This window comes from Budorcas taxicolor, chromosome 19 (genome assembly GCF_023091745.1).
Source record: "Budorcas taxicolor isolate Tak-1 chromosome 19, Takin1.1, whole genome shotgun sequence".
Taxonomy (NCBI): Eukaryota; Metazoa; Chordata; class Mammalia; order Artiodactyla; family Bovidae; genus Budorcas; species Budorcas taxicolor.
The window spans coordinates 19,195,108-19,211,102 of NC_068928.1; the positions used below are offsets into that span (position 1 = coordinate 19,195,108).

A 15,995-nucleotide genomic window follows, 5' to 3' on the forward strand; every position below is an offset into this window, starting at 1 on the left:
AACTATTCTGACTTGGGGTGGAAGGTAGGAGGAGAGCAGAGGGGAGAAGGCCCTGGAGAGGAGCACCCACTTCTGTCCTCCGTCTTCCTCCCTACCTTTCTCCTTCCTCTAAACTGACTTTCTCCTCCTCCTGGCTCCTCTCCATTGAATAACAGATAAACTGCATTGAATTCTGTATCTTGGTAAGTCATTCCTGTTGCAGAGGTCTGCCTGGACAGCATGCAAAATGGCAGTAGTTCCGAAAGCGATGAAGAACCGGCCTTCAGGGAGACCCAGGCCCCCTTCAGAAACCCAGTGAGTTTCAGGGCTGGGGGAGGCCTCAGCTAGGGGGACGCGGCTCTGGGGCTCTGAGGAAACAGCTCCTGCTGGGGTGACAGGAGGCCGGGGGAGGCCTCATTCCAAAGAGAACAGAGGAGGGGCAGACACACCAGCCAGGGCGGCCCAGCCCCCACTTCTGCCAGTGCCCGTCTCCTCGGTGCCGCTCAAGGCCGGGGGGCACCAGGATTTGTGCATGGGACAAATGTTTATTGAGCTTTCTCCTGATCTCTCTCCTGTTCTAGGTGCTCAGTGGAGGAAGAAGAGTCTAAGTGATAAATAGAAAAGTGAATTTCCATTTTTTTTTTTTTTTACATGAAGGAAGGTAAACGTCTTCTGGGGAGGATAACAATGGAACATGGCACTTAAGGGCACTTACTTGGAAGATGATCTCCCTGGGTTCAGCCGTTTACTAGCTGGATGACCTCAAGCAAGTTACTTTATGTCTCTGGGCCTCAGTTTCTGCTTGGGTCTAATGGGAATAATCAAGTCACCACCCATAGCTCGGGTAAGGATCAAGCAAGGTAGCACGTTGAGAGCATTTGAAAGGTATCTGGCCCACTGTGGGGGGCTGTGAAAGTGTTTAGAATTGTTAGGAGTCTGGGTGCAGGAGGAAAGCCCTCTGGAACAGGTGTCTGGCATCTGAGGGTTGAGGGAGCTAGGCAGGGCAGGTCGAGGGTGTCTGAGAAAGACTGTCCCAGGAGGGGGGAGCGGGCTGTCCCTGTACTGTGGCGTGCAAAGTGCTCTCTTCTGGGCACTTTTACCCGCTGTGTGGAGGCCTTGTCATTGGCAGCCTTGTTTAAATCAGCGGTCCCCCACCTCCAGGCATGGACTGTTGTTTGTGCATGGCCCGGTAGGCAGTGGGCTGCACATCAGGAGGTGAGCAGCTCATGAGCTAGTGACGCTCCATCTGTGTTTATACCCACTCCCCATCGCTCACATCTTCCCAGCCTTGTAAAAATTGTTTCCCATGAAACTAGTCCCTGGTGCCAGAAGACTGGGACAGCTGGTTTAAACCCTTATCATCTCCACAACATATATGTATTACTGAGGCTCACAGAGGTGGAGGCCACTTGTAAGGTTCCCAGGTGATAAGGGCTGAGGAGGGAGGTGTCTTATTTCCCCCATCCTGGGGAAAGAAGGTGTCCACAGAGAGCGCCCTGGGGAAGGAGGAGGCAGGCAGGCGGCAGCCTGGGTCCCAGGACTTTCTGAGCTCACTGCATCCTGGCCTGACCCTGCAGTACGAGCCTCTCTGGGGCTCAGCTTCCTGAGAGGCTGGGCAGGTGGGCTGACGGAGCCCTTTGTGGGGAGGGCTGCAAGGGGCATCAGGTGCTGGGGAGCTGCTTGGTCCCCACTCAAGCCCACCTCCCCAGGAGCCCTGGCGTGGCCTTGTGCTCCATGTAATGACCGATGCCCTTCAGCCCATATCGTGAGGGCTCCCGGTGGGGCTGGAGGAAGCTGGGCTGCCTGGTGGGTGCCTCCACAGTGGTCTGAGTCAGGGTGTGTCGCCTGGGTCTTGTTCTCCATCAGCTGGGGGACCCGGAGCCATTTCCAGGTTCAGCCATTTTATTATTCTGATGACATGTTTTTCCTCTCTAATCCTTGGATTCAAAAGCCCAGCTGTAGACAGGTCACGTGACTTGGTGACATCAGAGCTGCCAGCATAGGGAGCTGGGAGGCCAGCCTAATCTGTGAGGCTATAAATCCAACATAAAAATCCATCTTCCTGGGGCTTAGGAAGCAAAGGCCTGTGCTGCTCTTTCCTGCCAAGATCACACACACACACACACGCATGCAAGGAGGGGTCTTCGGCCACACCAGGCTTAAACCATACAAATGTATTTCCTTACAATTCTGAGGTTAGAAATCTAAAATCAAATGTCAGCAAAGCTGTTTCCTTCTGGAGCCTTCGGGGGAGAATGTGTCCTTGTTTTTTTCAACTTCCAGAGGCTGCCCGCTTGCCTTGGCTTGTGGCCCCTTCCTCCTCCTGCGATTTTTTTTTTTTTTTTTTTTACTGTGTCAGGTCTCAGTTGCGGCACAAGGCATCTTCACTGTGGCCCGTGGGCTCTCTAGCTGTGGCCCATGTGGGATCTTAGTTCTGCAACCAGGGATCTAACCCTCAGTTGCGGCACTGGACGGCGGATACTTAACCGCTGCTGGACCCCCAGGGAACTCTGCGCTTGCCTCCTTCTCTGAAGCCGCAGCTTCTTGCTTCTGCTGTCACGCCTCCTACATTCGACTCTCCTCCTCCGCCTCCCTCTTCGCAGACCCTGTGACTGTTGGGCCCAGGCAGATATTCCAGGTAACCCCCACCCCCACAGTCTCAAGATTCTTAACCATACCTGCAGAGTCCCTTTTGCTGGGTAAAGTAGCATATTCACAACTTCTAGGAATTATAATGTTGACATTTTTGGTGGGGAAAGGGAGAGGGTGTAATTACCCAGTCTACCATAACCTTCTTGGAGTCAATAATTATTAGCTGTTTCTTTTAATCTTTCCAGAAAAGTTTAATTTAAATTCAGTAAATATATGTATATAGCCACTCCTCCCCATTTAAAAAATAGTACAGAGGGCAATATTATTTATTAGTTCTGAAAGTGCTCCCTTCTTCCTCTTTTCTTGTGAAGTCTCCCTAGAATCTGTTGTGTGGAAATACCATAATTAATTTCACCATTTTCTTCCTGGTGGACTTCTGGATTCATTTCCAACTCTTTGCTATTGGAATGCAGTAATGAGTAATCTTCTCTTCGGATTATACTCCATTTGAAATCATCTTGTGTTTCAGAATGTGAGGGCACCATTGAAGACATTAAAATCTCATGAAGATTTTTGATGGGAATCATTCCCTAAGATTAACCTGTACTGCCCACCCCATGATCCACACAGGGCTTCCTCCATCCGGCCTTTCTTCTGTGCCCTGAGGACCCCTCCTACCACTCTATACCTTAGTGTGGATATGCTTCAGGGAGGAGCCCATGCTGCCAGGTGGATACATTTTCAGCCTTGTCTCTCCTGATGGTGAGAAAGGCTCTTAGGGGGATTTCAAACTCCAACAAATGAGGGGATTCAGGCAAGAGCACCATGCTAGTCAGCCTGTGGTAGGCTGATTCCTCTTCTCCAAAATCACTGACATGGATTTTGACAGAAAGAACTCAGAGATGAAGAGACGTTGTGATTTGCTTAATGTCATCAAAGTTTTTAATGGCAGAATTCAGACCAGACCTGCGGACCACAAAAGACACCTCTGCCCAAGGTCCAGGAGCACAGTCTGTCTGAGTGGGGTTCTGGCATCACTGGTTATCTCCCAGGGCCAGCTGTGCACACTGGGCTCAGAGGGGCTTCCCTGGATCCTGGGTGGTCCTACAGCCGAAGGACATGGACTAGGACTGAATTGAGCTGGTGCGCATTTTGTTTTGTTTGGCCTGCAGACTGTTTTAACTCCTTGCCAAAGAGAAAGTATAATACAGAGATATTAGTATCATAAACAGCACATACCAGTCACTCAGTTTCAACTCATGGACTATCTGCTTTATCTCTGCCCAGCTCTACTTTCCTTTCCACCCCTGGATTCCTTTGAAGCAAATTTAGATATATCAATTCAATGCAAATATTTCACTATATGTCTCTTATAGCAAAGGAAACCTACTACAATCCTTTTCAGAGCATTTTGCCCCCCCCAAATTAGAAAGTTTTACATAAGAAAAACCTCAGATTTCTGTCTTCTCCTAAAGACTTGGAAGCTCTGACAGCACTGAGCCTGGAAGGTGATCGGGTCACAGCCGAGTGGACACTGCTCTTTAGATGAGGGAGACGATCCCTTCTTTGCTGCAGTCTCCACCACTCCCGACTGCCCCCTACCTGGCCAGCTCAACTATGCAAATCACCTGTCTGGTTCCTATAAGCATTTAATCTTTGTAAAATATTACTTAGAGGAGAAGGTAGAAAATTCTCCAACAGTGTGAAAATGGAAAATTGACTTGGAGACAGAGCTGTGTTGAAGGCAGTTTGTAGAACCACGTTAGATAGAAAGCATTCTGGAAGGATGCGCCAGTCTCTCCCCAGAGACATTTCTCATTAATCATCAGTGTCACCCAGAAGCTGGGACTTGTTCTCATTTCATGGATGAAGAAACCGAGGCAAAGAGAAGTTAAATTAGCTTCCCAAGGCCACTCAGGTAATGAGCAGCAGAATCAAGATTCAAACCTGAAGGATGCCTGACTCTAAAATGAAGCATCTTCACCATAAGCCTGGGTCCTTTAAAAAGGCTCTGGAAAGAAAACATGACAAGGTGATGGGGCCCAAGAGGCGTGGAGATGTTGGTGAGGACTTGGGAGGCTTCCCGGGGCCTGGAGGAAGGATGGGAGCTCTGGAGCAGGAGCAGAAAGGGGGCTGCCCCTGGCTGCAGAGAGCACCTGGAAAAGTGGCACTTTCTGAGGCTGTGGGGGGACAAAGGTCAAGGTCAACATTGTTCTCTGGGTGGGGTGGGCAAGAGGGGGAGGATGACTTCTTCTTGGCCTGCTCAGCTGAGCAGAAGGTTTATCCTCGAGAACAGCTGGGTGGGTCTCTTTGGTCCATGGTGGACCCTTAGTCCCTAGCCAGGACTTGGGTCTTTACTAGCAGCTTGGCTTGGGGTCCAGCCACACCCTCACTCCCCTGGTTCCTTCCCATCTCAGGGCTGTGTATTCGCCACTTCTTCCTTTGCCAGCTGCCAATGTGACCTTGTCACCTCCTCTCAGAGCCTGAGGGGCTCCTTCTCCCAACCTCAGAATATCTGTGTCACTTCCTCGCTCCAGGGCTGGAAGGTCCATGGAGCTGAGGCTCCTTCTGTCCTGTTCGTGGCTGCACTGGGACCCTAGGCTGCTGGCCCACACCCAGGCCAGCCCCGTCCAGGGCTGAAGAGCATGGAGAGAAGGAGGCAGGCCAACTGACCGCTGTCTCCTCTCCACAGCATATTCCCTTCACTGGGAGGATCGTAGGGGGTCTCCGGGAAGGACACATGGTCACCGTCACAGGGCATGTTCTTTCCACAGATGAAAACAGGTACTGGAAATTGTTGTGTCTCTCGGCCTCAGCCCTGAGTGAACAGGGTGCTGTCAGCTCAGGATGGTCCACACAGCATCCTCCAAGCTGCCCACAACCAGTTCAGGGGATGGGAAGGGCCTGGCCCTGCCAACAATGCTCAGCGCCCCCTACCACCTACCTGTAGCATCCGGGGCACCATTAACCAGACTCCCCAGAGACAGGGGGAATGGAGGCTCACGGTCTAGGGAGGGAAGCAGGCCAGCCCAGAGGTGGAGTTCTGGGACTGAACTTCGTATACAATGACCCAGAGCTGGAGATGCGTCAACTCCCTTCATTTCCTCTAGCCAGTCTCATCTCCTTTGGAAACTTCACTTGAGGTGACCTGGAAATATTTAAACTTGCCATCAAAGTTGTATTTGGTCTCTTTCAGTCTCAAGGTTTTTCTCTCTAAAGTAGGTTCATGATATAGATAACACAGCTGTTTCCCATTGCCTTTCTCCCGAGGGGGACCGTCTGGGAACAGAGAAGAGCTTGCCCATAATCCAGAGGTGACAGGTCCTCAGGAGTTCATGCAGCTCTGGCTGAACTCTATTGAGGTCCGGGTGGTGTGGAGGCCTGGGACCTGTGCACCCTGAGGTCTGCCGTGCCCACAGGGGCCCCTCTGGACACGTGGCCTGTCTCAGAAGCCTCTCTGTCCAATCCCAGCTGACTTCTACCCCTGCTGTTCCTCTCATTACTTTGCATGGGGCCTGGGGACCTTCTGGATCCCTCCAGGCCCCTCCCCACTATAGCCCTACTTCTACATCTGGCTTCTAGATGACTTCCTCTGCCACTGCCTCCCCTGCCAGGTGACACGGCCACAGTGATGTGGGACTCTGAGAGTCCTCAGTGCCTGCAGGGGACTGTGAGGGAATTGAGGCACCCGGTTCTGAAACCCTGCCTGCAGGGGAATCCGGGACCTTGATTATGAACTCCACCCCTCTCTCCCCCTCCCTGTGCCAACCCTTCCTCCCAGCACAGGAGGGCTTTCTACTCCCACTCTGTCCAATAGAGCCTGTCTCTACCTCCGAGGGTCCCCCTTCTGATGTAAGCTGCTGTTCTGTCCTTCCCTGCGGCAGAATTTTCAAAGGAACACAAGAATGAAGCTGGGGGACTACAAGGGGAAAATGACACCCAGAGACATGTCAGATACACTCATCTCCACTTTAAGAGAAATAGGAACTTAAAATTTCTCATTTCAGGGTCACTTGGAGCTTCATTTTCATTGGAGGGAGGGCTGCTGGGTTCAGAAACGCACCAGTTCCTCTTGCCCCTGATGGCTGAGGGCTCACAGAGCATCCTGGTATTCAGGATGGCATTCAGGACTCACACCCTTATGCACGAAAGCAAATGGGCTCTGGGGGTTCCGGGTGGTCCAGTGGTCAGGACTCCAGTCTTCTACTGCAGAGGTCATGGATTTGATCCCTGATCAGAGAACTAAGATCCTCGAGCCATGAGGCCAAAAGAAGCCTGGATAAACAAGCAGACAGAGCACTCTGCTGGGAGAATGTCCACGGAGGGCCACCTGTGGGTGTGGGGCAGTGTCCGGTTCTGTGGTGATGGCATGGGAGCCAGGCGTGCCGTCTGACTGTGTGTGTTAGCTGGGAGCCTGAGTGTCCCCAAGAAGCAGACTGGGAACCACACGGGGACTGAGTTCAGGCAAGGTGTTGGGAGAGAGATGCTCATTGAATAATTCAGGCTGGACCTTGGTTGGGGGACAGGCATGAGCTCCATCTGGGAAAGAGCAGAACAAGGACTTGTTGCGTCCCTTTGGTGAGCTAGGCCCCTTGGAAGCTCCTTTTGTCTTCCCTCCTTACCTTACACTTTCAGCTATATCCAAAAGAGGTGGAGATGGTGAGGGGCTTCCTCTGAGGTGAGATGGGAACAAGAGATACTTATTTAGGGGTGCCCTTGGGCCGTTTCAGTTGTCATCCCTGAAGGAAGGCAGTCACCCCTTTTCTGCATGGGGCAGTTTGAGGATAGCATGGTCCTGGGTTATTGCAGATGACAAACGGGGCAGATCTGGGGTCAGGGTCCAGGCCTGCTGACCTCACTCAGGTCAGGTGGATACACGACACCCTCTGAAGAGGGACAGACACACACTCTGAGGTCCCCATGCCCAGAGACCTAGGGCTTTTTCTGTGTCTCCCCTTTAGACACCATCTCTGTAGGTGTCCCATCAATGCACTTGTTCTTTCCATTTGTCCTCTTTCCCAACTCAGCAGACACAGGCTGACCTCCAGGGAGCCACCACTTGGCCCCCAAGACTCTCACTTCTAGGCACATTCCTCTACTTCCAACTTGGACACAGATTTCTTTACCCATTTCCTCCTTACTTTTAGAAAACCACAGTGTAAGGGCAAAATGTGGTAACTGCACAAAACACACAGTGCAAATTCGGTGAACCAAAGTGATGGGACGAGACTAGGGATGGGTACCAAGCAGCCACACAGGTTGTTTGCAGGCTCCCAGATGATGTCAGTCAAAGAGTGAGCACCTCCTGTTCCCACCCTTGGCAGTAAGCTAGGATACTGTCTGATGTTCCCTGACCTAGGTTTGAAGTGAACTTTCATATTGGCATCAGAGACACGTACAACATTGCCTTCCACTTCAGCCCTCGGTTTGAAGGAAGTGGGTATGTGGTCTGCAACACGAAGCAGCTAGGAAACTGGGGGCTGGAGGAGATGAAGATGCAGATGCCCTTCCAGAGGGGGAGTGAATTTGAGATCTGCTTCAAGGTAGACAGGTCCGCGTTCAAGGTGAGTGGGAACTCTCGTCTCCTCAGCTGTCTGTACCCCAGCCCCATAAGGTGCTGCGAGCAGCCTTTAAATAGTCATGTGAGCAACACTTTGTACAGAGAAGAGGACTGTTTCCTTGTAAGGCTGCAGTCTCCTTATACACGTTCACCTCCTTACACACCTTCACCTGTTGCTTTTTTTACTCTGGAAGTAAGCACTAGAGAAGTCACCGTGATGCTCTATGGCCTCCTGGGTCCTTCAGTCCAAGTTATTTCCATTTCTCTGTCGTAGCCCTTCTTCCACTCCAGGTCCCTGGGAATATTTGTTTTCCTGTTACCTTGTTGCTGCATTTATCCAGGTGTTATTAAAGACTTAGTTCCGCCTGGCATTGCACATTGGTTTTGCAAGCAGAGCGGTTTCTCTGGGCTTCAGGAGATGGGAGGGGAGCTGAGTACATCTGTGTCTTTTTTCTCTGTGTGAACATAAATGTCCCCACCCCCTCATCACACAACCTGATATTACCTCTCTGCTCCCCATGGACATTTGCATGTATATTTCAATAACACCACAGGAGAGCTGAGACTAGAAAGACAGACCCACTGTGATAAACACACACCAGAGGAACGAAGAAGCCAAGGACTAGAGTCAGGTGGAGGTTCCCCTTCGATGCACTTAGGGTCCCGAGCATGTTCCTGCAACTGGCACAGCTCTGCAGGCTGTTGCCCTGACCTACAGGGGATTGATGTAAGAACTAGATACAGGTCTGAACGTCTGGAAGCAGGGCTCCCAGGGGCACGGGTGTGCTCCCACCTGGTCTTGGAGCTCCTCCTGCCATGTGTGCTCATCTCAACAGGTGATGGTGAACGGGAGCCTCTTCCTTTTTTATGTACACTGTGTGCCCTGGCATGAAGTAAACGCCATCACCATCAAGGGCTGCGTGGAAGTGTCCGACATCTACTTCCAGGTCAGACTCCACCCAGCAATGGTCCCCAGGGGCTGGTTGTGGGGCCCCATCCCCTTGCGGGTCCTGCTGTGTGAACCCAAAGGTGCAGCCAGTCCCGTTTCCAAGTGGTTCTGGGTTCACACCTCTGGCTGCCCCAGTCTGTCCTTCTGTCGCTGTCTCTGTCTGGGACACCCGCTCAGGCTCCTGGACTAGCCGGCTTCTTGTCTCTGTCACTCTCTGTCATCCCCCTGGTGAGGAGGCCCTGGGCTTCTAGAAAGAACCTGGAATCAAACTGAATCCAGCTCAGATCCCCGGCTCTGCCATTTTCATCGGCTGGGGAGTCTTAGACGAGCGACTTCACCTCTCCCAGCCTTAGTCTCTTCACCTGTGGAGTGAGCATGATCAGCCGCCCCACAGGTCGTTGTGTGAGTTCAATGAGACCATACACACCGAAGGGCAAGTATATCTTTTCTGTGGCCATTCGTGGGTTTATTTGACCCTCTTTGTGTATTAGAATTTTTGAATGTGTTAGCAACATCTAAAAGGTCAGGACCAATTTTGCAAAATGAAGGAGTTCTGGAGTTGGATGGTGATGATTTTTGCACAACCACAGGCGTGGACGCTGGACTGTAGGTACACTAGTGTGTGTGCCTGTTTGCTCTGTCATGCCGGACTCATTGCGACCCCGTGGAATGGAGCCCGCTAGGCTCCTCTGTCCATGGCGCTTCTCCAGTCAAAACTACGGGACTGGGTTGCCAGGCCCTCCTCCAGGGGATCTTCCCAACCCAGGGATCTTCCCAACCCAGGGATCAAACCCAGATCTCCCACATTGCAGGTGGATTCTTTACAGTCTGAGTTAGTACACTGAAGACGGTCAGTTTTACGTGATGCGCATTTCACCACTGTTTAGCAAAAGAGGTCAGGTAGATTTCTTCTTCCTCCTGAAGATGGAGAGGTCCCAGGAGACTAATCACCTCAAGGATCCTGACTAGAAAATTCCAGACTGGCTGATTAAGACTACATTCCTGGGGAAGGTCAAAGCTACAGTTAGGTCAGGTGTTACACCTAGGCTTGGTATCATGGGCTTCAACAAAAGTGAGGCCCGTTTGAACCTGTGGTTTTCTCTTTAACTATGCCCCGCTTTGTAGCAAACTCTCAGCCTAACCCAAAGATATAATCAGAATGTAAGGCATCAGCATCACTCTCAGCTACCGATATAGAGTCCCCACAGCTTTGTTCACCTTGGTGTGGTCTCCATGGCCAGGACTGTTTGGCTTAGTCCCTCTGACATGTGTAACCCAGCAGGACCCTGTGGGGGCATCCTGGGTCAGCCCTATCACCTATGAGGGTTATAAACCTTCAGTCTCCTAGGCCTTCCCCAAGTTCCAAGGATAAAATTGAAGTGAGAAAATGCAGAAGCAAAGGGTTACACTTAAGCAAAATAAAGTAATAATAGGTTAACCATTAAACAGCATCAAGGACATTTAGTTCCTCCTCAAGAGCTATAGACAGTATTCTGAACCAAATTCTTTGTGCTGTTTTACAGATATAGAAATCCCTACCGTGTGGAAGATGTTCACTGCATGGTGCTCACACGGTCATAGAACCCAGAAGCTTGATGATATTGGCTGCTGATTACGTCACCACCAACCAATCAGAAGACATCCATGAGCTGATCACACACCCCTCACCCTCTCCCTCACCCTGTGTTTAAGACCATTTCCGTGAAAGTCATCGTGGAATCTGGGGTTTTTAAGCTTGCCTGGGCTCCTTGCTTGGTACCTGCAATAAATGCTGCGCTTTCCTTCATCATAACCCTGTGTCAGTAGGTTGGTTTTACTGTGCGTGGATGAGTCGTACTGAGTGGAGGTAAACCTGATCTAGATAGTGACAGATGGACTGGAAATTCTGATGATACATTCAGTTGAAAGATTCCTTTCTTTAGCAATGTATGGGGGGTTACAGAGTGGGGCTTTATCTTTCCTAGTCAGTGGCAGAGATAAAGAAAGGAAAAGAAGGAGAAACGGTGTCATGTTTAGTTAAAGTGTGACGACTTGATCCGTTCTCTCGGGCCCAGGCAGCCTACCTGAACGTCATCTACTGCTCTCTGTCCTCACTCTGATTCTGGGGTCTCCATCACTTGGACAGGACCAGGTGCCATGTGGGGTCTTCTTCAGTCCTGAGACATATATGCAAGGTTCAAGAGCTTGACTGTCATCCATGCAGTTGGGATGATCTGGTACAGTCCCTTTCAAGGAGGTTAAAGGGAAGTTTTTGCTCTTAGTGATTCCAAATCAGACAACTGGCACTGAGTTTGGGGAGTTGTAGTCAGACTAAGTGCCCTCCAAGCCTCAGCTCACTCAGTGCTCACGACAGTCATATCAAAGGAGGCCCGTGAGTAGCTACACCTCACAGATGAGCAGAGACCGAAACTTAGAGAGTGCAGGGGAGCCAAGGTTGCCACCCCTACATGTGTCACTGTGGCCTGAGTATTCATTTAGGCTGATTCTTCTCAAGACACTGAAGACTCAAAGTGTTTCCTTTACCTCCTCCTCAACACGGGGTTGCAAAGAGTCGGACACGACTGAGCGACCGAACTGAACAACTGCAGCAAAGAATGCAGACAAAGGACCTGTTGTAGAAATAGAGCTGGGAGCAGTGACATTTACAGAAGAACACAGCGAGGTGTGGAGGTCAGAGTCCGCTCTGCACCTAGCAAACACGACATGCCAAACACGACATACCAAACACTGACTATTCTGTGAGTAGCCTTCCTCATCTTTGAAGTCCCAAACCATTGCCCTCAACGTCCTCTTGTGATTTTAGCTGAAGGTGGTGTTTAAAGTGATGGTTTTGACTATTTGGTGGGTAGTTCCCCTGGGTCTCTCCTATGTATGCAAGTGTTACTATACCTTGGTTTGATTGTTTTCCTTTTATTGTATCTCATGTCAATCGGATCTTAGACCCGCCAGAAGAACCTAGAAGGGTAGAGGAAAACTTCTTCATTCCCAACATTCATGTTGTCACTTGTGGCAGAATTCACTTCCTTTTTAGGGCTGAACGATATTGCATTGCATGTATAGGCCTCATTTTGTTTATCTAGTCATCCATCGATGGACACCCGTGTTGCCTCTATCTTTTGGCTGTTGTAAATAATACCAGGTACATGGGTGTACACGTATCTCTTCAAGTCTCTGCTTTCAGTTCTTCAGGCTATATAGCCAGACATGGAATTGTTGGCAGTGGTAAGTTGCTTCAGTTGTGTCTGACTTTTTGCGACCCTATGGCCTGTAGCCTGCCAGGCTCTTCTGTCCATGGGATTCTCCTGGCAAGAGTACTAGAGTGGGTTGCCATGATCTTCTCTGGGAGATCTTCCTGACCCAAGGATCAAACCCAGATGTCCTGCATTACAGGCAGATTCTTTACCATCTAACCCAGATGTGGAATTGCTGGACCAGATGGTAATTCTGTGTTTAGTTGTTAAAGGAACATCCGTACTGTTTTGTAGGGTCAGTCTCAGACTATGCACAGTGATGCTCTCTGTTCAGGAATACCGGGGGCACTCACGACGGTCTTTACTACTCACGGGATCCCCAAAGACATTAGGCCAGCTGGAGCTAGCTCTGTGGCCAGATGGGCCCCTGTGGTCCTTATCACGACTTCAAGACACAGCTCAGCAACAACCATCAGGTAGCTTTGAAAAAAATGAGGATTATTACTCTCAAGTCCTAAGGGCCACATAGCACAATGGCCAGTGGGAAGGAGGGGGTGAGAGCACAGGTTGGGGTTCCGCTCTTATTGGGGTCCAAAGGTGGAGGAGGAGGAAAAGGGGATGACAGAGGATGAGAAGGCTGGATGGCATCACTGACTTGATGGACGTGAGCTTGAGTGAACTCCGGGACGTGGAGATGGACACGGAGGCCTGATGTGCTGCGATTCTTGGGGTCGCATGACTGACCAACTGAACTGAACTGAAAGGTAGGGTGGTTACGCAGGAACCAGGGGGCAGGAAGCGACATGTGGGGTCACTCAAACAGTTATCTAGGTGGCCCTGGGTTTCCTAGAAACAAGAACTTGATGGGTGGGGCAAGCGTGGCGGCTTATCTAGAAGCTGTCACACAGCCGGCACCACGTTTACAAAAGACGAGTGTCTTCGAAACGGAAGCTTTAGCAATCAGAAGCTTAATGCCAGTCTCTTAGGGTCAAGCACATACACTGTTTCCCATCACAGCCTCACCGTTTAGCATCCCACCAACAGCACAAAAGGCCTCCTTTCTCCTTGTCCTCATCCACACTTGTCAGTTTCTGGCTTTTTGAGAGGGTGAGGTGGCCGACACATTTAGAACAGATCCTATGGTCTACGGTGCAGAGAACAGAGGACCTCAGACAAGTGTCTGGACTTTAAATAACGGAGCTTGAGGGCTGCCTCTCACCTCAAGCCTGGTCCTGGGCAAGGGTCTCAGTGACTGCACACACCGTGATGTCAGGTTGCTGAGGTCAGCTGTGCCAGCCACTGGGTCTTGGAGACACCTCCTTACGGCCTTTATTCATCCAAAAACCCACTGGCCTTTGGGTTTTCAGTAGGCCCTCCCTACAGGGCTGGAGCAGAGGCCCCTGGGCTCTCCTTTTTGGGCTGGACTCACTGCAACTCACTTCCAAATCACCTGGAGATGTCAAAGTGCATGTCTGCTTGACCTTGAGCTGTCCCTGTTTCTCCCTGGGCTCTGAGAGTTTGGGGGTGGTTTCTAAATTTTTAAAAGTTCACTCACTTATTTCATTTTCCTTTGTCTGTGCTTATTCTTCTTTGCTTTGCACTGGCTTTCTCTAGTTGCAGCAAGTGGGGGCTTCTTCAGTGCCACATATGGTTTCTCATTGCTGAGCCTGGCTTAGGGGTCTGGGATTCAGCATTTACGGCATGTGGCCTCTAGAACCTGGGCTCAGTAATCGTGGCACCGCGTGTGGAGTCTGCCAGGACCAAGGATCAAACCCGCCTTCTCTGCATGGTGAGGTGGATTCTCACGCACTGTGCCAATGCACATGGCCTGCGGTGTTTTTAAGCAGTACTTTATTGAGGTAGGTTCCATGTAAACACACAGACCCTAGTCTGCTGGATGAGTTTTTATGCTGGAAACAGCTGTATGACCACCATCCAGGTCAAGCTCCAGGACATTCCCGGCACCCAGATGGCTCCTTCAGGTCCCTCCCATGTGGTGCCCCTCATAAGCTATTGCTTTTCTGACCCGTTTCTGGATTTTCTGTGATCAGAATGCTCCCAGTGTGTGCTCACTTGTGTCTGGCTCTTGTGCTCAATGGTGAGGTTCACTGAAGACCTTGCCTTTATCCTCAGTCCCATTTTCTTGCTGAGGGCTAGTCCATAGCAGGCAATTCCCAGGTGGCTCCATAGTAAAGCATCCGCCTGCCAATGCAGGAGACCCAGGAGACATGGCTTGGATCTCGGGGTTGGGAATTTCCCCTGGAGGAGAGAATGGCAACCTGTACCAATACTCTTGCCTCGATAAATCCACAGGCAGAGGAGCCTGGTCTATAGCCCAAGGGTTTGCAAAGAGCATTCACTGTTCCCCTTCTCCTGTTTTAAACAGTGCTGTTTCCAGTGAGGGGCTGTGACGAGTGAAGCTGTTAAGCACCTGTACATCTGTTTTTATTTCTCTTTGGTGAATATCTAGGAGCAGAGGAGCCAGGACATAGGAGAGGTAGAGGATTAACTTTATTATAATCCACCAAGTTTCCAACGCTGTTGTATTTTACACTCCAGCCTGTGGTGAATGAGTTCCAGTTGCTTCCTATTCCAGTCAATGAGGAAAAATTTCCCGTATCCCGGGTTTTGAAGAGGATTGCAAAGAACCTCTCCTTCTTTTCCTCCTTTCTGTTCCAAGTATGTCATCTTCCCCTTAAATCCAGTCATATTCTAGTTGATTCAGGAATCTAGTGGGGATGGAGGGTGGATGGAGGAGACAAGTGGGCTCCATCTATGAGAACATCTCAGAGAAGTCAGTCTTTGCAAATTCTGAGAACCCAGGCAAGAGCCAGAAGGGAGAGAGGTGCAGACCTGTGTGTGGCCCTGGGGCACCTGCTCCCCTGCTCCCCACCTGGTGCCTGTAGGACCCTCAGCTGCTCATCCAGGCTGCACCCCAGGGCCCCTCTCGAGCACACAGCGGGGTCTCGCTTGACTTCAGGTACATCTATTGTTGCTATGCATTTCCTCCCTACACGACTTTGCTACCCAGCTGATCCTTGTCTGTGTTTCACTCAATGATTTCCTTTAAAAAGGTGCTGGAGCCAATTAGAGACATTTATTCAACATAGTGACCCACCTCCATGTCATTCAGAAAGTTCTAGTATGTCTAAATCATCTCTGCTCCCAGTCTAGAGCCCAGAAGGAAGGGAGAGAAGAGAAAAGAAGGGAGAGAGAAATTCTTAGAGGGGAGGCATCAGAAGCTCCTGGGGCATCATTAAACACAATGATAAGGTACCTTCATGATAAGGTTTTCTATTCATATTTATAAAACATTTCTTTCCATCTGATCATTTGTTTCTCTTTTCTCTCTCTCTCTCTTTTTTTTTTTTTTGACTGCACCATGCTATATGCATGTTCTTAGTTCCCTGACCAAGTATTGAACCCATCGCCCCTGCAGTGGAAGCACAGAATCGTCACCACTAAACCACCAGGGAAATCCCTCCATGACTAGGTTTTTATGTGAGGAATAGAATTTTAGAGGGAATATATCCCTTTTTGAGGCCCCAAGAAGCCTCATATGGCTCAGGCTATCACTAATGAGTTGTGTGACTTTTGGAATGACCTTTAAACACTCTGAGCCTCAGTTTCCCTATCTGGAAAATGGGTATAACCAGGCCTTCCCAGCACAACCTCCACCCAGTGCACCATAGCACCCAGCTGCCCTGGCCCCACCAAGCAGCTC

General features: G+C 50.3%; 1 protein-coding gene across 1 annotated transcript; it reads left to right on the plus strand.

The window, feature by feature from the left end:
- The first annotated feature begins 219 nt into the window (after positions 1–219).
- LOC128064851 (galectin-9-like) lies at positions 220–11,179 on the plus strand. Its single transcript, XM_052657831.1, has 5 exons — positions 220–294; positions 5,264–5,355; positions 7,931–8,135; positions 8,968–9,078; positions 11,135–11,179. Exons 1-5 carry the CDS (start codon positions 220–222, stop codon positions 11,177–11,179), a joined length of 528 nt encoding a protein of 175 aa, XP_052513791.1.
- Positions 11,180–15,995: the final 4,816 nt, after the last annotated feature.